This window comes from Salvelinus namaycush, chromosome 31, assembly GCF_016432855.1.
Source record: "Salvelinus namaycush isolate Seneca chromosome 31, SaNama_1.0, whole genome shotgun sequence".
Lineage (NCBI taxonomy): Eukaryota > Metazoa > Chordata > Actinopteri > Salmoniformes > Salmonidae > Salvelinus > Salvelinus namaycush.
Window position 1 is genome coordinate 25,966,364 of NC_052337.1, and position 26,392 is coordinate 25,992,755.

General features: G+C 39.9%; 1 protein-coding gene across 1 annotated transcript; it reads left to right on the top strand.

Moving 5' to 3' along the window:
• Positions 1–15,093: 15,093 nt before the first annotated feature.
• LOC120026127 (T-box transcription factor TBX3-like) lies at positions 15,094–24,773 on the top strand. The gene is made up of 7 exons (XM_038970948.1): positions 15,094–15,557; positions 16,433–16,700; positions 17,197–17,343; positions 18,740–18,816; positions 19,419–19,576; positions 20,544–21,187; positions 22,876–24,773. Exons 1-7 carry the CDS (start codon positions 15,166–15,168, stop codon positions 23,302–23,304), a joined length of 2,115 nt encoding a protein of 704 aa, XP_038826876.1. The 5' UTR covers positions 15,094–15,165; the 3' UTR covers positions 23,305–24,773.
• The last annotated feature ends 1,619 nt before the right edge of the window (positions 24,774–26,392 follow it).

Here is a 26,392-nt window from a genome sequence, read left to right on the forward strand (position 1 = left end):
CAGTCAAACTCGTTAGGGTTTTGGTACAAAGCAAAAAGCTTGTTGTTGCCTGCATGCAGCATGCTCCCTAATCACAATGTTTCATTTGGCATAATGTTGTGTTACTTCAACTGCATTTGGAACTGTTGCACACTCTCCAACATGTCAAGGAAAGAAAACTATAGTATTTTCCCAATGAACCCTCTAGACATTTCAATGTGTTATTGGTAAAATAACTACTGTGGAATATTCATATTCCATGTCAAGTAAATTGTCATCATCAGCATTCTGTTAACTTGTTTATTTTATTTTACTTTATTTAACTCTAGGCCTACACCCCTAAGTGATCCCAGAAATATTTTTAAACCCAACAATATTAATGAATAGCCTATAAAAAATATTCAATGATTGTGACATACAATTTGGAAACCTGAAAGTCTTATCCAGTCATGATGTAGGCCTACAGACAAAAGTCATGAGTCATCAGTCATGATGTAGGCCTACAGACAAATGTCATGAGTCATCAGTCATGATGTAGGGCCTACAGACAAATGTCATGAGTCATCAATCATGATGTAGGCCTACAGACAAAAGCCATGTGTCATCAGTCATGATGTAGGCCTACAGACAAAAGTCATGAGTCATCAGTCATGATGTAGGCCTACAGACAAAAGTCATGAGTCATCAGTCATGATGTAGGCCTACAGACAAAAGTCATGAGTCATCAGTCATGATGTAGGCCTACAGACAAAAGTCATGAGTCATCAGTCATGATGTAGGCCTACAGACAAATGTCATGAGTCATCAGTCATGATGTAGGCCTACAGACAAAAGTCATGAGTCATCAGTCATGATGTAGATCTACAGACAAATGTCATGAGTCATCAGTCATGATGTAGGCCTACAGACAAAAGTGATTGGCCCCAAAAGGTTGATCTTTAGAATAACATAATTTATAGCTGCATTGTAACAACAGTATTGATTAATAACTATTTCAATTACAATTCATTATAATCATGTATTCTTATGAATGAATGATGGTGATCACATAATTTACAGATTAGGTTATTTGTGAAACATTATACTCAAAGAAAAACCAGAACACTTGAGCCTTGGGGGCTTGTGTGTGGGTGTGAGGGTTGAGCCTTGGGGGCTTGTGTGTGGGTGTGAGGGTTGAGCCTTGGGGGCTTGTGTGTGGGTGTGAGGGTTGAGCCTTGGGGGCTTGTGTGTGGGTGTGAGGGTTGAGCCTTGGGGGCTTGTGTGTGGGTGTGAGGGTTGAGCCTTGGGGGCTTGTGTGTGGGTGTGAGGGTTGAGCCTTGGGGGCTTGTGTGTGGGTGTGAGGGTTGAGCCTTGGGGGCTTGTGTGTGAGTGTGAGGGTTGAGCCTTGGGACACTTGTGTGTGGGTGTATGAGGGTTGTGACTAAATGTGTAGTATTAGCAAATAGTGATCTCCCTAAGGATTAACATTAGGGCAGCGTAATGACCTAATGATCAGGCCACGTCCTCTATAATCCCGCTAATTGTTTTCACCAGGTTGAAGGATTTGGGAGCCGACCCTGCACCCAGCATTTATCTCCTGAAAAAAAATTCGAAAGGGAGGCGTTACAACCATTTTGTAGTCATGGTAGGATGCGCTAACATGTTGTAACATCCCTAGTCTACATACTTATTAGTCCAGAGCCTAGACCTATGTGCAGGGATACATCATTTATGTCAGTGAGGACATGAAGTAGGCTAAATAGGTAAAACTGTGGACAAATGTAAGTGAAATGCTGACTGGGCTAGATGACTTTGAGTTGCAAATTATAACGCTACCTATATGCCTATGACATATATTTATATACATTTTATGAATATGTATTTTCGACGTTTTTTAGAGAGAAAATTGTAATCTCGAGTAGCCTATTGTTCGTCATCCTGCAGTGATAGCCTATATTGTCGATTCCACCAAAATACCCTGATACATTTCTTCTCCTGTTAGGCTCAACCTATGCCCGGATGATTGAGGTATTAGTCTCACGGGATAAATTTCATGATGATGCAAAATTCTTTTTTTTGCTGAAAATGTGTCACCCAATAACTGTTGCTGTGTGTAGGCCTATGTCTGATTAACCAAAATTATTCTAAATTAAATGGCATTGATTCCTCTCAGTTAGGTTACTACCCGTTAAGATTTATGTTAATGCCGATACAAATCAAATAATTCAAATCAAATTGTATTTGTCACATGCGCCGAATACAACAGGTGTAGTAGACCTTACAGTGAAATGCTTACTTACAAGCCCTTAACCAATAATGCAGTTTTAAGAAAATACCTAAAACAATTAAAAATAAAAGTAAGAGATAAGAATAACAAATAATTCAAGAGCAGCAGTAAATAACAATAGCGGAGCTATATACAGGGGGCACCGGTGTCAAGGTAATTGAGGTAATATGTACATGTAGGTGGGGTGGGATGCAAATAATCTGGGTAGCCATTTGATTAGCTGTTCAGGAGTCTTATGGCTTGGGGGTAGAAGCTTTTCAGGAGCCTCTTGGACCTAGACTTGGCGCTCCGGTACCGCTTGCCGTGCGGTAGCAGAGAGAACAGTCTATGACTTGGGTGGCTGGAGTCTGACAATTTTTAGGGCCTTCCTCTGACACCACCTGGTATAGAGGTCCTGGATGGCAGGAAGCCTGGCCCCAGTGATGTACTGGGCCGTACGAGTTTAGTTATACGAATTTAGTTATTAGATTATTTACGATTATTCAACAGCTGAACATGGGTTATAGCTAGGCCTACACATAGGCTATTACTTTTCATATCAGAAAGCTGCTTTGCGAAGTTAAAAGCCCAGAAATAACAGGTTTGTCAAGAAATGACTCTGTCTCGCAGAGATTTCTCTTGAAACAAGTGACCCGCAACAGACTGGAGACTCCGAAACCCATAGCCATAACATCAAACACTCTCTACTATTTACACCGCAGCAGGGCGAGCCGGCCGCTGCCCAGCAAAATGAGAGTAGGTTAGTGCACACATGTCAGCGGTGGGGTGGACGGACAAGTACAAGGAAGCGAGAACACTGGTCGTCCGCGCGCTGCGATTTGTGCTGGTCCATTTAAATAACTTGCCTTTAAACATGGTAGTGGAGCGCCAGGCACCCAGCAGAATAATGTGTTTACAGTGCGCGCGTTGATAGTCATTTTTTATGATGACGTTTAATCCAAACTCGAGGGGAGGTGTCTCGCAGAGCCCAGACAACCTGGCTCCACCGGCCATCTCTATAGGCTATATGGCTGTCTATTTGAGGAGACATGGTGTAAATCTCTCTGGCAATCTTTACTTTACACTCCCTGTGAAACTCACCTGAAGGTAACTAAATGGTTTATGGCCAATCAAATGAACCACCTTTCTTTCCCTGTACCAAGACGGACAACATGATACTGCATACTTGGAAGTGCATCATTTCTCAGACGTGTTGGGAGTTATTGATTTTTTAATTTGGAGTATTCACTGCATAGCTGCTTTAAACTCATATTTATGGTTGTTATCTTGATAATAATGGACATTAGCAAGCCAATTGATATTTTATTAGCAATGTATTGTCCATAAGCAAAGTTTATTAAAGTTAATATTAGCCTAAACCAGCACAATCAGTTCCACAGGAATGTATTATGGACCAACAACTATTCGTTTGGAAATTTGGAGAGAAATGGTAACTTGTAAGATAGTTTTCTATTATTAAAACCACTATCTCCAATATTAGTCTCCCCATTAAAGTGTGATTAGACCAATCTCCACAGTAATATAATAAGTGAATATTTAAATAAATAAACTAAGAGTTAAAAAAAAACATCTGCAAATGGCTCCATAACATTGTTGTTGCTACATTATATCTCACCCTTGATGATAACTCTAGCACTCAAACACAAACACGACACATGAATAAAGCCAACCTGGACTCAGGGGTAGACATAACATAGTAAATGTAAATCCGGAGCCCTCTAATCAGTATGATATGTTACGTTTAGTATGGTATGTATTAATTTGTGGATGTCCATCATCCATTTTGTATGATATGTTACGAATTACAAATGTAAGGAATTGCAATTCGTACAATATGTTACGAATTTGCAAAAACGTATGATATGTTCTGAATTCCAATTTGTTGTGGCTAATGTTAGCTAGGTGGAAAACGCTAACATTAGCTAGGGGGCTAACGTTAGCTAGGACAGGGGTTAGAAATGTAACCTTACCAAATTTAACATATCATAGTAATTGAGTGTCCCAGATTTACATTTACTATGTTACGTCTATGAGACCAGGCTGATAAAGCGTGATCATTCAATTATGTTACTTTTAATGCTTGGCTCAAAAGTGTTGATCTCCTAACTCCTCCTAAATCCCACCGTCTTTATATTGTTGCACCATGGACGAGAGAGAGGAACTTGAGTTAGTGTAATATTTACTGTTCACTTTTTATTGTTTATTTCACTTTTGTTTATCAATTTCACTTGCTTTGGCAATGTAAACATATGTTTCCCATGCCAATAAAGCCCCTTGAATTGAATTGAATTGAGAGAGAGAGAGAGAGAGAGAGAGAGAGCGCGAGAGAGAGAGAGAGAGAGCGAGAGAGAGAGAGCGAAAGAGAGAGAGCGAAAGAAAGAGGGGAGCCCCATTTCACCCAGTGCTCAGCAAAGTAGGTCTGTGCCACTCTTGATTAGGGATTGTTCCCAAAAGATGGTTTCAGACATGAGATAATGAGGTCCTGATAATGCGGGTCTCCTTTAAGTTTTTCCCATGAATCCGAGCTGTCGCCAGTTCACAAAACGACACTGTACATCGGCACCAAGCTACTCACTTCTAATTTGTTGCGCACAAAAGCTGATCCACCCCAAATCCCTACTAACAAACGAGGGGCAGCGAACAAATCATATAGGCCAAAAGTTCAATCTTCCTCATTTTTCGACTAATTAACTGGAATCCCACCTTATTCTTAATACAGTGACCAATTAATTTGCGATTTATGTCAAAGGTCCAAGGGGCCCAAGTAGGTCGCCAGGAACATTTGTGAAAGCCTGTGGCTTCACTATGGGCTATGGATCTTATTAGGCGGATGACCCTGGTGCGTAAAGGTTACAGGCTACAGGCTTTTTAGTGCCACGGTTTGAAAACTACGATTTTTCCTAATCGGATTTTAATTGGTTGGTTGAATGGTTTGTGTGCATGTGTCTTGTGTCTTGTATGCATCAGATCCATCCGAATACACGCACTGACATTTTAGCACAGAACTGAATGTTTGCGTTATCTGCACAACAGCACACAACTACAAAGGCTTGGGAATGATGTGGTGTGTGACGAACCACAAGTCGAGGACATGGCATTTTATCAAAAACTATTCGTTACAGGTTTCACAATCAAATAGGAACAGGACAGGAGGCCTACAACATGTGTTAACGTAGGCCCATAGTTGTATTTCCAATACATTTCTATCATTGTTTTAAATAGCCTATAGTGGCTTAAACTTATCTGACAATGGCAAATGCTTAAATTGTTAAGGAATGTGCGTGCTTGTAAGCACGTGGTGTTAATGCATGCGTGCAATTGTGTGCCCAGTATAACTTTTGAATGTGTATTTTGTAATCAAGTTGTTATTATCTGTTTAGGTGTGCATGACAACCAATGATATCACCATAACAGTTAACTTAAAATGCAGTCACATTTTTTCCCCAGCAAATATTTTTTTCAACCTTTGCAACAGTTGCTGGAGAACCTGCCCCTCCTATTCTATTTGATGTTACAGTAGATGCTAGTCTAACCAGGTTCAGTTGACGTTCAAACACTCCCCCTCATTACACCAAAAATGTCTTTATGCAAAACATCTGTGGGAACTTCAATAAGGCAAAGCACAACTTCTGACCGCATCCTACTTATCGTTCAGTTGTATTGTCTGCCTTTGTAAATATGGCCAGACGCATGTTTCAAATGTCACAAGACTCTGACAACTTTAAATGTGGAAACACCAAGTAAAGATAGCCTATAATATGCAGGGTGCCAATGGAAAATCCGGCTGCAGTGTGACTTTTACTAAAGTAATGTTCTATGACTTGAAACAAACAAATCATTAGGCCATTTTAGGATACAAACGACAAACAACCATTTTGATTGTAAAATAAATGGTGTTATTTATGGAAGATTTGTAAGTGTTTAAGCGTGAGTAGGCCTCACGTTTACAGTGATGTTTGTCGGGGGGTGGATTGTTAGCATGAGGCATGCATGGACATATGATCACTAAAGTAGTGTATGGATCTGACTTTGGGATCATACCACTGAAATCCCCAAATCCCATTGTACATGAGTCATGACAGTGTTTGCACTAACATAGACCACATTTTAACTGGAATGTAAACACATTCAATAGGCCCAGATAGATATATTATTCAAATATAACTTGTGAGTTGCTGTTTGTAAATGTCAAAAAAGATTATCATCTCAAGTGGAAGTAACTGTCGCTTAAATTACTGTAGATATGGCAAACATATAAACGAAAGCATGTTAAGACTGCTAGATAGTTTACGTTTTCAAAAGTTTTATAAGCACAGGAATTAACCCTGCATGCCAGCAGCGCTTCCTAAACTTTAAAGCGCTTCCATAACTTTCATCTATATGTGGCATAAGGTTCTGAGTTCCTTATGCCACATAGAGATATGAGTATAGGCGTGTAGCATATGCTTTCTTTTATTAGGCTTCTTCATTATTAAGATGAGCATAACGCTTTTATTAAAACCCATCATATATAGCATTTTTCAGTATTGAGTATTGAGTATTTTTCAGTATTGGGTTTGAACTGCTGTAAGCCAATTTAGGCTATACAAATTCATAGATTTTGCTAAAATAGGAAGAATGAGAATATAAACGGTATGTTTGTTGTTGGGTGATATAGGCCTAGCCTAAGGCTGGATACCCAGAGGAATTACCAATAAACATCCAGAAGGCATTATGGCTGAATAGTTTGGAGAGGAATCTATCCAAATCACAGAGGAGCATGTGATGGATTCAATTGACCGCACTCAACCGTTTTAGTTCGCAGTGTATAGTTTAGATTGTTGTTCCCGCTGCTGACAAACCCGTTAATTCACCTAGGAGCAGAGGGTTTCGGCAAGGGAACTGGCAGGCAACTTCCAAAACATTTGGATTAAACTGCAAACTCTCTACTCAAAATCACGTCTAGCCAATCATGTCACTACATTTTTTTGGAATGATAAATTTCCTAAATGAATCACGTGTGTTGGAGCCTATATCCTTTACCGTTGGTGGGTGCTGGGGAGAGAGAGCCCCACTGCAAACGGTTGAATGCGCAATGAACACTAAAACTCACACTAAAAGCACGAGATGTAGGCCTATAGGTTTTCACCCTTTTTTTCTGATGAAGCTTTGAAACGTTAAAAACATAAAGGACTTGCTTCACAGCATGTTTTTCAAACAGGTAATTTAGTTATTTACAATTAGCCTACTACACTCTAAATAAAAAAATAAAAAAAACTTGTTTAAATTAATTAACTTTTTCCTCCAAAATGTTTTTATGCTATTAGATCAAAAATATTGTGTTATTAAATGTTCTATAGACTCTCTAGTTCAGCCTTTCATTTAGTGAGGACTTCGTCAATATTACAATTTTATCGATTTTGAAGCGCGATGATGTAGGTAAGCCTATGTTAGGCTATATCAGAAAAGTAAACATCGTGGTGATTCCCACTTTTTTTAAATGAAATAAAATAGACAGTTGAATTGTATAAAAAAACACATTTGATGTAAGATTGCATCTATTTCTCTAGTAAAAAACATATAATGTCTTAAAAGTACTCTATAGCTCACCATTACACATTTTGTGTCATAACATAGTTAATCAACCATTTAATCTTATAATAAAGTTAAAAATATCTTACACTTGAGCCTGTCACCAAATAATTTATAACATACTCATAAATCAGAAAGTTAAACCACAGTATTAATTCTAGAATACAATATTCTTCAATCCACATAGTTTCCTAACAATTCAAAAAAAAGTTGATCCTTCTTATTGTCATCCATTTGGCCAAAGAACTCTGCTCTACTGTACACCTAAAATAAATCACAATTTCCAGACCAAAAAACAACAGCTATTGTAGCCATTTGAGTTTATCCAGTTGCCCCTGAAGCCCATGTTGAATGGGATGGATTAAGGGGCTCAGCCCAACAGCCTGGGGAGCTACAGGAAAATCCTCCTCATAATGAAGCAGAAAAACCCTCTGAGCAGGTATGCATAGTGCACCGGAGACATGGACCGCTAGACTCAACCCAAAGCTCCTGGACGGCTAGACTCAACCCAAAGCTCCTGGACGGCTAGACTCAACCCAAAGCTCCTGGGGGGGGACAAAGTCCTCTCCACAACCTTTTAAGGCTGACAAGATATTGGGTTTTCTAGATAAAAACAATAATGATGTTAGTAAGTGATTACTGAATACATGAGTTAGTAAAAGAGCTGTCTGGAATATGCAGCTGAATACAGAATGGTGTCTTTCAGACTGGTGTTTCAGGAGGGAAATTGTGACCACTGGGATGCATGTTTAAGGCACTGGATTGGATTTAATGCTCAGCAGTGTACTTAATATCTACCCAACAACTGGGAGAGAACTCAATACTCAAGTAAATATTCATTACTCAGAATGGTTGATTCCAGAGCATAAAGACGTATTCTACTGTATTCAAGCCATCCATGGAAATCTGCTATAGTCCCCTTAGCCCCTCAGACTACATGGCACTTGCCTTTCTGCCTATGGTTTTCCATTTCAAAGGTCTCTATCTCCATGTAAATACCAAAACACAGTAATACAATCTGACCCATTGCACATTTTCCAGAACTATGGGGGGCCAGCGTTTTGACATGAGCCACACTCTTATCCCAGTTAACCTGTTGAGAGTACCCACCCTAACCCAATCCTAAAATACTTTCTGTAGGAATGCTAGCTTTATGCCGCCCTCGACCTAAAGACAGAGAGTTTTGGTTAAATATTCAATGGAAGGGCCCTGTAGGGTCCAGAGGTACTATAAAGCCACACAATCAAGTGCAATGCCTATTGCCATGGCAGAGAACTAAATGGACAGAGGATATCCCCATTAGGCCTTCCTTGTCCCATGCAGCAGCAGGGAACCATACTCAAAAACAATGCACTCCTCATCCACAAAAAAAAGCTTAGTCCGTGCAAATGTTCCTCTTGTTCCTCTTGTCTAGAAACATAGTTGTATATTATTTATTTGCACCAAAAAAAACAAGTGATAGAAAACAATACAGATATATAAACAAAACAAAAAAACGGTGTGCAGATGTGGTTAGAAGCCCAGGGGCTTATATGAACACCACACCACAAACAAACTATATACAATACATTAGTACAAAAATTTAAAAGGTTTGTCAGAACAGATAACACATCCTACTACTTATAAATGTATAAATTAATTGATCAGTAATAGAAACCTGTGGTGAAAAATATATGTTATTTTTAAAGCTGGCAAATGACCTGCGGATTGCTGTCTTTTATACACTCTCTAATTGTGTATTGTTTGTAATACTGAATGGGATTCTATCAACAAGTGCAACCTTTTCAGTAGAAAGATCTGAGTTTTGACCAACTGCTGATGAGTGGTGGCAAATAAGACAAAATAAGGTGTTTCACATGAATGGCCCACATCTGAGGCATTTACCACTGGAATGTACTGCACAGCCACGGGGAGTATAGCCAACTAACATACTATTTTCACTACTTACAGTATATTTCACTATGATTGCGAACCATTCAGTCAGAAACCAGCATGCATTGCTGTTTTGCAAACATTAGCCAAGGATTCAAAGGGCATGTGTAATGTTTTTTTGTACTTATTACCTGAAGATAAGCGGTTTAGTAAGCAGTTAGTCAGTTCATGCTCTTGTAATATTGTCTCAATATCAGTAAATGCTGCCAGACAATTCAACTACAATCTCTCATACTTCAGTAGCTGTATAGAAATATGTTTTATCTCATATTTGACTTGACTTACATTGACGAATTTATAACATTTTGTAAATATGAAGTTGTAAGTCAAAGTTAAGAGTAAAGCTCACTGCAGATGGACCTCATCAGTCAGAAGCGCACAGGTATTCCCAGTGCCATTTTCTATTGCTCTCTGAACTGAAGTAAATCCATTACTTTGACATGCAGTCATTAAACACATCCCCCTAATTAACTCAAATGTTTTTCATCAAAATCTGTAACAAGTTACTGCAATAATAGAAGAGAGCAAGGGTTGACTTGCATAAAATGACTGACAGGCCAGAATCATCGACAGGTGAGAGTGAATCATGCTTCAAGGAAATTGACTTTGAGTATGGTGCTGATTTTGTCCAGCATAGATAACATTAATTATAAACATTGATAAATAAATATACATGATTCATTGACTCATCTCTCAAAACAAAAACAGTTATTTTCTCTAAAGATTATTTCTTAAAACAACAATGTCTATGCCTGTACTATAGCAAACACACTATTGATAAACAGTAGGGCATATAAACAAGTGACCTTCGTATTTAACAGGCCCAAACTACATAGTATCCCTACAGTCTACTACACAGACTGGAAACAAACAGAGACAGACAGAATGGGATTTCGGAGCCTATTAAACAAATATATAACTTTTTGATTGTGATATACATTATCACTGTAGATATGAAAACATTGACAACACCGCCTCATCAATCAGTTGTGTTAGGTATGCATTTGTATTGACACTTGGGAGTCCCTAACAGCCCTAACCCTGTAAAACTTTATATAGTGTATTGACCGCTCTCTCAGGGCTGCTTAACTAATTATGCCTGGTGGCCACAAAGAATGAAAGGGTGCCGCTGTGTCAACAATGCTTCCTATTTGGTGACATCTTACACTAAATTGAAATGTGCTGCTAATAGGGGTGAGTGACCTCTTAAGGACTGGACCCTTTTTTTCAATTTTCGTTAAAATGACATACCCAAATCTAACTGCCTGTAGCTCAGGACCTGAAGCAAGGATATGCATATTCTTGATACCATTTGAAAGGAAACACTTTAAAGTTTGTGGAAATGTGAAATTAATGTAGGAGAATATAACACATTAGATCTGGCAAAAGATAATACAAAGAAAAAAACATGATTCTTTTCTCCATCATTTTTTAAATGCAAGAGAAATGTCACAATTTATAATTCCAGGTTATAAGCAATTTCAATTTTGACCACTAGATGGCAGCAGTGTGTATGCAAAGTTTTAGACTGATCCAATGAACCATTGTATTTCTATTCAAAATGTTGTATCAAGTCTGCCCAAATATGCCTAATTGGTTTATTGATACATTTTCAAGTTCATAACTGTGCACTCTCCTCAAACAACAGCATGGTATTATTTCACTGTAATAGCTACTGTAAATTGGACAGTGTAATTAGATTAACAAGAATGTAAGCTTTCTGCCCATATCAGATATGTCTATGTCCTGGGAAATGTTCTTGTTACTTACAACCTCATGCTAATCACATTAGCCTACGTTAGCTCAACCGTCCCGCAGGGGGGACTCTGATCCTGTAGAGGATATAGAAGAATAAGCATGTAATCGGCACAGGCCTGACCTCACAAACACAAAGAGGACTATAGACCTACTGTATGTGCCCTTTTAAGTGAACAGCATGTTCAGGCTAAGATGACTGGAGGGAAGAGTTTGCCATAGCTTAGTAACCATAGGCCTATAGTTTGATCAATGCTGAATTGTATTTAGGCCTATTGTGTCAGCAGTTATCTCATTAGTTAGTCCAGAAAATATCAATAAATATTGACACCTTACAATACACAATATATGCTGCCCTCCCCTAATTAGTCATAGAGACACAAAGGATAGCTTGGGGACAGTTTCCCTGCTCTGACATAGCGGCTGACAAAAGAGAGCACACAGGGTGTCACTCCATTGACAATAACTAAGCTACACTCACACATAAAGTCTGGAGAACTGGACAGCGAAACTGCAAACTGGTTGTCCCTAATAATTGCATTCAAATGTTAAAGATTAACTTCATAAATACAACACAAGGAAACTATTTACAAACTGAAAATGAGGATAACCCTACACTGTTACAGAAAACTGTAATTTATACAGTCATTTTAGGTATTATCAACAGTCAAACATTCTGAAACGTTTTACTGCAGCATACTGTAGATGATGGTGAATTGTGGGAATATTGCTGGATTTCAAATGGTACTGTAATTCAACCCCACAGAATACAGTACCGTACCCTATCTTTAGAGCTCCATAAACCTATTGACCACTAGTGGGTGCATGGTAATGTTGTTTCTAGTCCATTAACATATTTTGTGGCACGCCTTGTAAGAGGCTATATTTGTTGCACCAATTTATCTCTTATGTGGATTATAGTGCACCATCAATTAAAATGCATAGGGGACAGGATGTGGCAGCAAATCTTTAAATTGTTTAACATTTTGCCATGTCCTTTTGGTCTGTTTTGCCCTGTAGTTGTTGTCAGTTTGGAAGCCTTTGTTTAGGCCTCTAGAAGTGCAAGTGATATAAAACACCAAATATTCATTAATGTGCTGTAATGTGTAAACACTTTACCTAGCAGCCAACCTGCTTGCACCAATCCCTTTCCATACCCCATTCCGATTACAGTAGCATTTACTTTTTTTACAGTATAATACAGTCAATTTTACGGTATTGACTGTGTGTCATTACACAATGCTTGCTTTGATACCGTATGTATTATACAGCAGGTGTACTGTAATGTAAAATACATAACTGTACTTGCCACTGAGCTGCCTGTATATTACTGTCAAATTCATGGCAGTCCCTTTACATTGTAGGGACAACAACTCTCCTGTCACCGGGAGCTGGTAAGACTATTGGGTTTGATGGGCATTCAGACACGCAGTACACTATGCCTCATGCAACTAACTACCCATGCACTCATACCATCAAATAGTCTACTCAAAGGACCATGTCACCAGCCTCTGTCTTAGATTGCTCAGTCAAATTGACAGTATAAATAGGTGCATTTCCCCACTAACAATCGTTTGGTTAAAGGATAAAGAACTTTCATGAAATAATGGATAGTACTAGTTCAAAATCATAGCTCAGAAGATTGGCAAGTCCCTATAGTTCAACCTTGTAGGCCTACGATTGGATGGGATGTTATTTGGTCAGTGTTTGGTCAATATGGCTGACCACTGCCACTCCCTTTGTAGTTTACTTGTAAATGAATCCTTAAATATTTGTCTGGTGCAGCTGTCTAGACTTGCGCGTAATGTGCTTAATGTCCCTTGAATGACCAAATAAAACCAACCCGTCTTGATAAGTGATCCAATATCACCAACATATTATCACCACTAACAACGTTTTTAGTGGGTTGTATTTTCGAAATATCGTTATATCAGACTACACATTGTTATATTAGGTAGTGTGTGCGTGTGCGTGTGCGTGCGTGTGTGTGTGAAAGAGAGAGAGAGAGCGAGAGAGTTTTATTCACGCTTTATTCATGTTAACCTGCCTTAAAGTGTGTAAAACAATATTATCCACAGACCAAACCACACACTACAGGCGCCATGCATTCAGCACACGGAATGACCCTGTCATCTCTTCACATTCAAGGTAAAATGAATACTGCAATTCGGAGAGTTAATGTCGAGTGATGCTTAATGATGTCAAAATTGGCTATCAAACGCAACACTGTAGGCTAATGATTGTTACAAAGGCTGGCCAATGTGACAGATTAAATCAACAAGAAATAATATATGCAATAAAGTGTCAGCAAACATTAACATGATCGTTTATGTAACGTATTGTCATATTATTAACATTGCATAGCCTATGCTAACTGGACATCGGGTCATCGCGCGACAACCAGTCAAAATTCACTATAATATTTCACGAATATGGTGCTGATAATGGTAGCTTGTCGTGTTGCTCAAACATTCCTTTCCGGTGTTGTGGATCGCTACAACGAAGAACAACGGACAACGGACGATTTCTGTTCATCAAATAAATTCCAAATGATCAAATCAGTGACGATAAATTGTGTATATTCATTCATTCCATATAGCCTACATAAAGCGTCCACGACTTCGCACAAACATTTTGTCAGTCAATATTTTGATGACGGGGCCAACCCTGCCGCTCTGACTGCACACGAGACAGTACTATCTTACGGACAAAGCATCTGAGACTGGCTACTTTTCCTTTGCAGGGTCCCAGAGACCGAGTGATCGCACTAGTTCTAATGATGTTGACATATTCACACAATATTGACTGAGGCAGTGGTTTTTCACAGCAGCATTTGAGTTTCCAAACACCTTTTAATAAGTCTGAAGTCTGTCCCCTCCACCCGACCTGTTAAAACCACGCCTACGAAGCCACACAATTGGTCCAAACGCGTGAAAGAGCCAATCAACAGAGCCCAGCTTCTCGTAACATGCAACACATCCATACAGTTTGAAGCCTATCGGGCACAGAAGCGCTAGGAATATCTTGGTGCTGGGACCTTACCACCTCTCTGCCGTCAAACGACTCCTTTCTCTGCATACGTCTTTACTGAAATGTGTGTGTGCGTGAAAGAGAAACGAAGAAATAGTGTGCGTGCGTGTGAGGGTGCATGTCTGGAACAAGTAAAGACAGAGGAATTATACCGCGCTATCGAAATATTTCAACACATCGCTTTTGCAGGAGGACTGAAGCCAATGAAAGCGAATGCATTTTAACAGGAATGCCGATATTATAGCCTAGACAACAGCAAGAAAAGAAGGCAGCAGTCAATTAAAGCGTAGTTACTCACCCTTGTTGGTTTAATTCGAAAATTGTTCGCAAGACAACGCATAGCAAAGTGCTCAACGCCCGTCAATCTCGGAAGAAAATCTTTATCTCAACACAATTGAAGACTAATGGAGTGCATTTGTTCATTTCTCATTGCAGACACTTTGTTGGAACTCATAGAACGACAGTAAAGATCATTCATACCACCCAGCCGAACACAAGTGGATGCTTATTTCTGCAGTGGTGACAGTGGACTTCTCAATTTGAGACAGTTTTGCTCGAAAAGGAAACTTGCATAGACTGACTATAGTATTCAACTAAATAAATCCATATATTTGGTACCTGCCTGGACTTGGATGAGCTTCCTGATGAGAGATCCAGTCATACAAGGAACGAGTATGGCATACCATCCGTTTTTACCTCACCGGGGTCCGGAATTTGCCATGAGTGCAATGTTGGGTCACCATCCTCCATTTTTCCCGGCCCTGGCGCTACCTCACAACGGCTCCCTCTCTCTCCCGGGCGCCCTGGGGAAGCCTATCATGGACCAGCTGATGGGCGCCGCCGAGTCCGGCCTCCACTTCTCCTCGCTGGGGCACCAGGCAGCCGCAGCCCATCTGAGGCCTCTGAAGACTCTGGAGCCTGAAGAAGAGGTCGAAGACGACCCGAAAGTTCACCTGGAAGCGAAGGAACTTTGGGAAACGTTCCACAAGCGAGGCACTGAAATGGTTATCACGAAATCTGGAAGGTGAGCTCAACTTTGATGTGTTCGAATAAGACATATTTGTGTTCTGCAGTCGAAATACATCAGTATGCATCTTGTTATTATGAAAATCATTCGGATCATCAATACGATGGCATGCCTCTCGAGTGAATTGATTTAATGATGGGCGCTTGGAACTGTACCTTCGCGAATGGTGGCCAACGTTTTGATTTCAAACTAGGGTGGTGATAGGCTACGTGTGTAAATCAGCTGAATAGAATAGCCTAACTTTGTCCTACCGACAGAATCTGTATGGCCATATTGAATGGTCATGTAATCCTAACATGATATCAAATAAAACCCAACCCAAACTATAAAATATACAACACATAAGGCTGTTACATTTTAACTTCTTATGACACAATAAAACTGTGAGCAATTCTAAAATGTACTCTACAAAACAATATGTACTCTGCAAAACGTTTGTAGATCTAAAGTCAGCCCACAATACTAGGCTATGAAACGGAAACATGTATGCCTACATGCCTATTATACTAAAGTGTAATAACAAATGTTATTATCACAACAAACAAATAGTAGGCCGTACAAATACATTTACACAATGCATGCTGTACATATTATGCGTTTTTTTAAATTATTTGTGGGTGTTTTATATTCTCGCACAGCCTCTGTTAGATTAATAATTTCTTCATGCACTAAATCGTATGGCTGACGCATATACGTATAGGCATACAAGTAAATGCAAAATGTGTAATATTTGAGTATTCGCAGTGTTACATTTTCATTATCATAACCAGTATAATAGCAATGTAAAGATAGCTGCTCCATATGTATGTATGAACATAGGATAGGTAGGCCAGTCCACTGTTTTTAAGTGATTTTCTTATTCCATTTCACAGGCGAATGTTCCCTCCGTTCAAAGTGAGATGCACAGGCTTGGACAAGAAAGCAAAGTACATTCTGTTGATGGATATTGTTGCAGCCGATGACTGCAGGTATAAATTTCACAACTCGCGTTGGATGGTGGCTGGGAAGGCCGATCCCGAAATGCCAAAGAGGATGTACATTCACCCGGACAGTCCGGCTACTGGCGAGCAGTGGATGTCAAAAGTCGTCAATTTTCACAAACTCAAGCTGACGAATAACATCTCCGACAAGCATGGATTTGTAAGTTCATCTAATGTATGTTTTTTTCTTATTTGCATGCTTCTCGACATTTTTAGCATGTATTATTGTTATCATGATTGTTATTGGTATTATCAGAGGTATTATTATTAGTAGCCTAATATTAATAAACCCGTTAACGTTGCCTCTGTGGTCATATGGAGCCGAGGGCTGAAAAGGCTTCACCAAAATATACAGGCCTAATTTCAATTGAATAGGTTTGTGTCCATCATGAATGAGGTTTTAATATTTTCACTGCAACATGTTTCTCCAACTTTTTCCCCAACTGCTTCGGTCTATATAAATGTATTGAACCTTTTTGGTAAATGCGTTGTTGGTGAGAGAAATTCAGGATAACTTTCCAATACAGCCCATTGCATCAAGTAGGCTAGGCCTGAACTACGATTGAGTAAGCTACAAAAATGGCTAATCTTCATCAAAAGTTAGAAATCCGTGTGTGCTTATCTTTTTTTAAATCCAGAATTCTTTCCTGTTCCAGACCATCCTGAATTCCATGCACAAATATCAGCCCAGATTTCACATCGTGAGAGCCAACGACATTCTCAAACTACCCTATAGCACGTTCAGGACTTACGTTTTCCCAGAAACGGATTTCATTGCTGTAACTGCCTATCAAAATGACAAGGTAGGCAGAATCACAATTTATTCGTTTATTTTCATGAAATAGTTGGATATTTATTTTGCATCCATTTTTAATAAAATAGTTTCTATAGCCAATGCTAGCACTGCGCCATTTGCCATCATAAAATATGAAAGATTTGTTTCATCTTGTTTGAGTGTTGGGCCTACAAGCTATCGTGTTAGATACATGTAAACCTCATCTCATGCCGTGTTTCCTACTAAAGCAATTGGGTCAGAATTCTCAGGAATGTATGTAATACATAATACTTCATTATATTTAATCACATGGAAAGGATTTGGCAACGACCCAGACTGTGTGTGTGTGTGTGTGTGTGTGTGTGTGTGTGTGTGTGTGTGTGTGTGTGTGTGTGTGTGTGTGTGTGTGTGTGTGTGTGTGTGTGTGTGTGTGTGTGTGTTTGCGAGACATTGAGAGAATGTTAGAGGCAAGGGGGAGGGAGAGTGTGAGAAAGAGAGGGGAACAGAATGTGCAGTTACTCAGAGAAAAGAGCATTTTGATTTTAACAGGCTGCGCTGGTGGTAACATTTAATTCCACATGTGATACACCGCTAATCAAAATCATCTCTTATGTTGGCTCTTTGATATAAGGGCGAAATGTTAGCTAAGTGTTACCTCTGGGCACTTGGGTCAAGCAAAAATGCAGTTAATGTTTGGCAGCCACATGAGTTGAAGAATATTGTCAATCCTGCCAAAATGTGCACATGGGAGGGGTGGAAAGCGAGAGGAAGTGAGTGGGGGGAAATAATGTGCTCTGCGAGGTTGACATTCAGTATGCATTGCACGTGTGTGTGTGTGTGTGTGTGTGTGTGTGTGTGTGTGTGTGTGTGTGTGTGTGTGTGTGTGTGTGTGTGTGTGTGTGTGTGTGTGTGTGTGTGTGTGTGTGTGTGTGTGTGTGTGTGTGTGTGTGTGTGTGTGTGTAAAATAAAATGGTCTCTAATAGCATCAGACCTTAAGCTCGTCACTAGTTTGAGAATCAATTATCAACAAATTTCCAACCATTCAGATGGTGGCTCAATTATGCAATTTCAAAACAAAAAAAATATTGCACTGAGATGCAGCAACAATTAAGCTACTATTCCTTTCTACGATTTTAAGGTTAACTGTTGAACTTTAAGAATAGAAATCGAGGATAAATGTCACTCAATTTAACCACCTCTACAAACATTTATTGTATATTTAATTAGGCAAGTCAGTTAAGAACAAATGCTTATTTACAATGACGATCTAGTGGGTTAACTGCCTTGTTCAAGGGCAGAACGACAGATTTGACCTTGTCAGCTTGGGGATTCGATCTAGTAACCTTTCGGTTACTGGCCCAACGCTCTAACCACTAGGCTACCGGCCGCTACCTACAAACATTTATAACTTTGATTTCTTTCAGATTACACAATTGAAAATCGACCATAATCCTTTTGCCAAAGGATTCCGTGACACTGGCAATGGAAGACGAGAGAAGAGGTAAGGAGAAGTTTAAACTATTCCCTAACTGCGCAACAAACATTTTACGATTTCTGATGTCGGATTTTATGGACGCAATGGCTGACAGTGATCTTAGTGAATTCCAAAAACCGGTACGACTTAAAATGATGCTATGTAGTTCACGTTTTATTAATGAGTTGGCAGAGGTAATAGACATAGTTTATCATGTTGTATTTACACTGTTATGGTTCTCCGAGTGCAGAGATCTAAAGAGCAAAATACAATTTTGAAACTCCTACTATAGAAATAGTGTGGCGTTATTGATAGTTAACTCTTCAAAAGCTTTTCTTTACCGTTTTGACAACAGTATACAAGAAAATTGTTTGGGAGGTGGGTTATTAGTGTTCTACAGTGGGTTTGAATAGCTTGATTTCTTCGAACAGACATATATTGATTTATAAAATGCATCTGGATAATCTTCACTCAAAATGAATTGCAGGCCTGTGAATTTGTCTATACGCAAAGACTGTACATAGCAAGCCATGTCCTATGCCTTGAATAAATGATCCGTTTTCTTATAGATCGTTTTTTTCTTACAAAATAATAGTAGTGATGACCAATAACCTGTCTGTATAATGTAGGAAACAGCTGGCCCTGCAGTCAATTCGCTCATATGAGGAGCAGCAGAAAAAAGAGAACGGGACGTCCGACGACTCCTCCGGCGAGCAGGCCTCATTAAAATGTTTCGACCAGGCCTCGTCTCCCGCAGTGTCTACCGTGGGGCCTCCCAACCTGAAAGGTAATGGAGCCCATAGCCTCTGCTTGGGTTAAGATTCAGAACTAGGCCTACACGTTCCGCATCTCACAGACCCACATAGCATAGACACCTACAGTAACCTATGCTTGTAAAAAAAAAAAAAGTGTGCTGTGAAATATTTTCCAATGAGTAGGCCTATGCTACATTTTGGATTTAGTTTGAATTCAGTTGAATGTCTTTGGATATCAGTAGGCCTATTGTGTTGAATAATTGCACGACAAATGATATAATTTTGTCCAGCACCAACAATAACATACAAACTATGTAGCCTACCTTTTATGTCGGCTCATTCTTGTAATTCCCATTCACATGATGGGTCTCTCGTGCTAAGCATTTAGCAATAAAATGAATCATACATCTGCCAGAATGATATACTGGATATAGATTTATTTTTTATTTTTTATAAAATAAACTTTCGAGATGTAGGCGTAGTCAGTTATCTGAATGACAAAAAATCGTTAGAATTGTGAAAACATTCCATCGGTTAAAATGAGGCCAATTTGAAGGACTTGATCATATGCTGAAGGTTAATTAAAAAATAAAAATACATCTGTAGCCTATGGATTTCAATGTAGCTCAATATATTATGAACACTAGCCTACGTAGCCTAAAGCATTAGGCCTAGGCCTACTTACCATGATTAGCCGTACAGTATCCTATAGATAATTACATCTCATTGACAGCGCAAATTACGATCCTCCAAACGAGCATGGATTAAAATCTAGGCATATTTGTTTATATGAGATATCATTTTGACCGATACTGATTATATATCTAGTTGTACATTTTTATTTTCATTTTTTATTAATATGGCATCGAAAGTCATGAAGAAATGTAATAAAGTTGGCTATATGAGAATTTAGGAGAATAAACCAAAAACTAAATGAATCCTGATTAACTTTGATCATCATTTCTCATGTATCACTAACTTTTGACTCATTCCTGATAGATTTCTGCGAGAGTGATGAAGACAGCGACGATGAAAGCAATGGAAACCTAAAGGATGGGCCGGACTCCAGTAAGATCTCAACCACTACGGAGGATGGGAAGGATCGTGAGGCAAGCCAGACTAAAGGCCATCAATTTGGTGGCAGTGATTCTACCGGCCGGTCTCGGGAAAGCGCCCGGAGGACTGAGAAAAGCCAAGCGGACTCACGACAGAGCCCCATCACCGTGATCTCCAGCACCACTCGGTCCGGAGAAGACTTCAAGAGTCCAAGCCGGGACCAGCCCAAAGCGGACGAGTGCAGGTCTATAAGCAAGGAGAACTATATGCCTTTGACTGTTCAAACTGACAGCAGTCCGCACTTAAGCCAGAGTCACATGCATCATTTTGGATTTCCACCGGGTTTCGCGGGACAGCAGTTTTTCAATCACTTAGGGGGCGCGCATCCCTTTCTTTTGCACCCCAGTCAGTTCAACATGGGAGGCGCGTTCTCGAATATGGCCGCGGGCATGGGCCCCTTACTGGCAGCGGTGTCCTCTGCAGGGGTTAGTACCATGGACACGGCCAGTATGGCGTCACCCTCGCAAAGCCTGACGGGAGCTCATGGACTGCCTTTTCATCTGCAGCAACATGTCTTGGCATCCCAGGTAAAACCTGTTTTATTACCACCAGCAGTACATTAATGCCTGTGTAAAACACATGCTATGTGCTCCTGAGTTTTTCGTTACATTTTGACGAATATACTGTGTAGCCTATATCATCTTAGGTGTCCTTGTCCCCATTACTTTATGTGGAAATGTCAACATGGTGTAGAAGAAAAATAGTATAATTTACATTTCGTTTTAATAGCCTAGTTTATTCCTTATAGTGTTCAAAATCACAACAGGGGCGAGCATAGCCTATTGTAGACAGTTATGTTATAGCCTAAATAATAACCGAATGTGTTTTATAGGGACTCAAGTTTATTTGGATTTTAGGAAGGTGTGGATATTATTTGTCTCAATTGTTTACAGCATATGTTGGGATTTAGGCAGAGACCACCTAAGCGTTACAACAATAGTTTTAGGCTAGTGTTGATGTGAACTCATTAATTAAGTCTGTGTTTTAGAGGAACATGGCGAATGAGATGTGCTTATGGTTCGGGGAGGGAAAACAACTTCTCCTAAATGCATAACAGATTTGCTGTTTCCATCTACTTTCAAAACATATGTGTTGCAGAAATAGTTCCTTTTAAATTGCTATTTTATGAGCAACATCATATATAAAGAATGTTTATTTGCATTCACAATTCATGAACTATTTGCAAAGCTACATAAAACACGATATCACATAGTGGTGGGTCTAGATATCACGTAACACTAAAAAAAAAACTAAATATTTTGTCCATTTGATTCTCGGAATGTTTTCATGGATTTACGCGTGGATAGCGTTATATATTCCATATGTAAGGCTAAATTCAAGAAAATGTATTGGTAATGGGTTTACACCCATCTATGTCAACACCGCCGCTGTATAAAATCATTACGCATATGTAACGGATGTGAAATGGCTAGCTAGTTAGCGGGTACGCGCTACTAGCATTTCAATCAGTTACGTCGCTTGCTCTGAGACTTAAGTAGGGTTTCCCCTTGCTCTGCAAGGGCCGTGGTTTTTGTGGAGCGATGGGTAACGACGCTTCGTGGGCGACCGTTGCTGATGTGTGCAGAGGGTCCCTGGTTCGCGCCCGTGTCGGGGCGAGGGGACGGTTTAAAGTTATACTGTTACATTGATGCTGTTGACCCGGATCACTGGTTGCTGCGGAAAAGGAGGAGGTTGAAAGGGGGGTGAGTGTAACGGATGTGAAATGGCTAGCTAGTTAGCGGGTACGCGCTACTAGCATTTCAATCAGTTACGTCGCTTGCTCTGAGACTTAAGTAGGGTTTCCCCTTGCTCTGCAAGGGCCGTGGACTTTGTGGAGCGATGGGTAACGACGCTTCGTGGGTGTCAGTTGTTGATGTGTGCAGAGGTTCCCTGGTTCGCGCCCGTGTCGGGGCGAGGGGACGGTTTAAAGTTATACTGTTACACATAGACACAGAACAGCATCATCATGAAAATCGCTTTATGAGAAAAGTGAACGTAGACTTACACAGCCACATAACACGTGTCTGGATTCATTATTCACACTCACTACATGACCTCAATTCAATATTCAGGCCTACATAGACAGTGTACATTGTGAACAATTTAAATGTAGCCTATTTTCCCTGTTTTGCTGTGTTATTATCGTGACTAAAAGCTAGCGTCTGTTAAATTTGTGCATAGTTCTATTCATATCATTCCCCTCCTCTTTCCCCAGGGCCTGGCCATGTCTCCATTTGGGGGCCTGTTCCCTTACCCTTACACGTACATGGCAGCAGCCGCGGCAGCCAACTCCGCAGCCTCCTCCTCTGTTCACCGACACCCTTTCCTGAACGCAGTGCGCCCCCGCCTCAGGTACAGCCCTTACTCCATCCCTATGAGCGTTCCGGACAGCAGTCTGCTCACCACCGCCATCCCCTCCATGGCGAGCAGTGCGGCCGAGCGGAAAGGGGACGGCATGGCCACGAGCCCCGTCTCTGCCACCCTGGACTCCACCTCGGAGGTCACCAGCAGGTCATCCGGCTCGGTCTCCCTGTCCCCAAAAACTTGCTCTGGGAAAGATTCCATTAACGAGTTGCAGAGCATTCAGCGTTTGGTCAGCGGACTTGATTCCATTCAGGACAGGTCACGAAGCGTGTCCCCATAGATTCTAATGTTGTTGTTTTTGTTGTTGTTGTGATGATCATATAAGGACGATGAGGATGAGAATGACGACACCCTTCTAGCGAATGCGGGTTTAGAAAACTGACCTATTGAACAGTTTAGATTTTAAAATGCACTTTGGTTAAATACACATCTCATATGTATATTTCTCTTTTGTTAAATTAAACAACACTTTTGAATTTTTCCTGTTATTTGAATACCGTACAAGTATTGAAACTGAAAGGTTGGCATGGATAATACTCACAGATCTTTGATAAGTTGCTGCTGTGTGATGTCCTATGTATACGTTTGTTTTACGTCGAGTTACTGAGGTAACGAAATTTGTTCGATTTAATGTGCACTCTGAATTGGTTATAATTATTTGAATTAACTTCTCTTTATCTTATAAAGACTGCTGTGTTTGATGTATTAACTGCATAACAATTTGAAGCATATCATTATGCTTATAGGGGGGTAGGTGACACTTTGCATGCCCTACAAAACGCTACATGTCTCTTTTATGACTGTCAGTTTGTTGTTATGATTTATTTTCACGACCAAATTCAAATGAAACGAATAAGGCTAAAGGAATGCTTCAGGCTGATCTTAAAACCAATCTGGAGGAGAGAGAAAAACATGTCTCCCTCCCTTTTTTCTAAGGAATCAATCAATTGGTCTTCGGTTATTGATTTTACGAACGAATGTCTCTGTTTGTCAAATTATAAACGCAGGATTATGCTGCGGAAATCCATATGCTGGCACTTGTTTGAAGTATGCCAAAACAGAACCGAGGTTATAAACTTCATGTGCGAGTGGTTGAGACTGTCCTAATTTCGCATGCCGAATCCAACATAAGTATTCAACTGGCAAAGGGAATCTGAAATACAATTGAAAAGGTAATATTGGGTTTAAATGTAAATAGTGATATATACAAATATTTATGTAATTATTTCATATTGATATTGATATTGCGTGTAAATACAACGGAGTAGTTTGATTTTAGGGATCTGTCCTTAATTTATTGTCGATACCTGTGTAAAGATAGTTCGTGGGCTATTACCCTTGTTTTTCCATCTGCATTTTATATCCCACTGAATACGGATTTACCTGTACCTCAAATATCCACAGAGCTAGTTGTTTTAGCGGACACACATGTGCCATTGTACCTCTAGCCTACCTGTTGTCTCTGTGTGTTAAGTGCTACTGTTCAGACGAATGACAGCGAGAGCACACATCAACAGCTTTCTGAAAAGAAAAAAAACATTCGTCTAGGTGTGTGTCAAAATGGACGAATTTTCTGTTTAAAAATGCTTTGCAGCCTGATAGTAAAAATGCTGCATTTTATTGAAATATGAAGGTTCCTTTTGTGTTTCTAAAGTTGTCATTGGGTTATGTTGTATTCGGTTTTTGTCTAGTTTACAACACCAACGATGTGTTCTTGAAAGTGTCAATAAAATAGTGAAATGCAGTCTCCATACGTTTCCATGTGTCCGTTTCTTTAGGCCTACATGATATTATTTAAACTATGATGTAAACTCTGTGAATAAATACAAAGTAATGTAATTGCTCAAACCAAATTTGTGTCGATCCTTCTCTATCATGCAGTCTGGCATAGCCAGACTTTCTCTTTCCACACTTTGTCCACTTTAAGCATTTAGGGATAGAGGCGTCGAGACAATGATCAAAGAGTTGAGAAATGTTCTTAAGATAACCTGAGAGAAGGCACTGGGATACTCTCAACCTCAGCTATGATACCTGGAATTCCTTCCTGGACGCGCAAGACCGCGCCAGAGTGAGTCATTGTGCACGTGTGTTTTATGGGCCTGCTGAGTAGCCTATTGACGAATTGTTTATTTCGGCCAACGTGAACCCTAAAGAATGTAAAATAACTTGATTGCACTCTCCATTGCGCGTAGAATCATGAGTTTATTAACTTCATATCTTTCTTTGTAAATTGTATGGTTAATAAGTAACGACAGTGGCGCTAGGGAATAGGAGTAAACATGACATAGAATCTCAATTGCTCTGTCTATTGCTCACCTGGCGCCCTCGATATCTTACTGGATTTTATTGCACGGAAGGCGGCAGTGCGTCTGCAATAGGCTAATGTTGAACAGGATTCTTACGTTGATATTCCAGACGTAACGCCACCTAGTGAACACTACACAAACTACACAACTACATGACAAAGTACTGCAGGATGATTACTTTGAACAGGGTCAATGCTATTGGGGATCATTGGGACGTCCAAAGTCTAAGTCCTAAACCTAACCTCAACCCTACCCTGAACATAACGTTAACCCTTACCTAACCTTAACCCTTACCTTAAACATGTTCAATTTCAACTTCAATGGGGGGTAGAGACGTCCCAAGGATCTCGGATAGCACGGACCTTTTGTATACTGTGGACTCTGACCTGATGAAGCCTACCTTGGTGTACGGTGACGATATTATTCAACCAGATATGGAACATTGGAGTGGAGAACAGTTTACGGCAACGTTTTTGCCACCTGAGATTAACCAGACCATTGCTAGATGTGTGGTTTTCTGGAAATGGAGAGAGAATTGGCACAACCAAAACTAATACAACACAACAGGCCTACAAGAATGGAGAATTGGCATATTAATGTAATTACAGTGTGTTTATAGTAATCATATATAATATAAAATATATCACACTTAATGCTTTGCTTATGCCTTTGACGGTAGAAAATTAGAGGAGAGGAAGAATTTCGGCCTACTGCGCTTTTTACGTATGCGTCATGCTTAATTTGTCATTAATTTAGAAGCCTCCAAACACCTAATTCATGTTAAGCTTACCTCGCTTCGCTTCATTGTCCAATATTGGTCATAAACTGAATCGATTGCGGTGTTGGGTTCTACATTTGTATTTTGGACCTATATTTCTAGAAATCGGACAAAGGTGAAAGCCTAGGAGGTGCTTTTCACAAAATTATATAGGCAACTGCAGTATCCACCCCGACTTAATAACCCTATTTTTCTCATTCCCTCTCACTTTCTCACGTTGTCTCTCTCTCTCTCTCTCTCTCTCTCTCCCTCTCGCTCTCGCTCTCGCTCTCTCTCACAAACAC

Coding starts and splice junctions, on each gene's coding strand:
- LOC120026127 (XM_038970948.1), top strand. CDS start 15,166: ATGAGCTTCCTGATGAGAGATCCAGTCATACAAGGAACGAGTATGGCA. Junction 16,701..17,196: donor TCTCCGACAAGCATGGATTT/GTAAGTTCATCT, acceptor TTCCTGTTCCAG/ACCATCCTGAATTCCATGCA. Junction 21,188..22,875: donor AACATGTCTTGGCATCCCAG/GTAAAACCTGTT, acceptor CTCTTTCCCCAG/GGCCTGGCCATGTCTCCATT.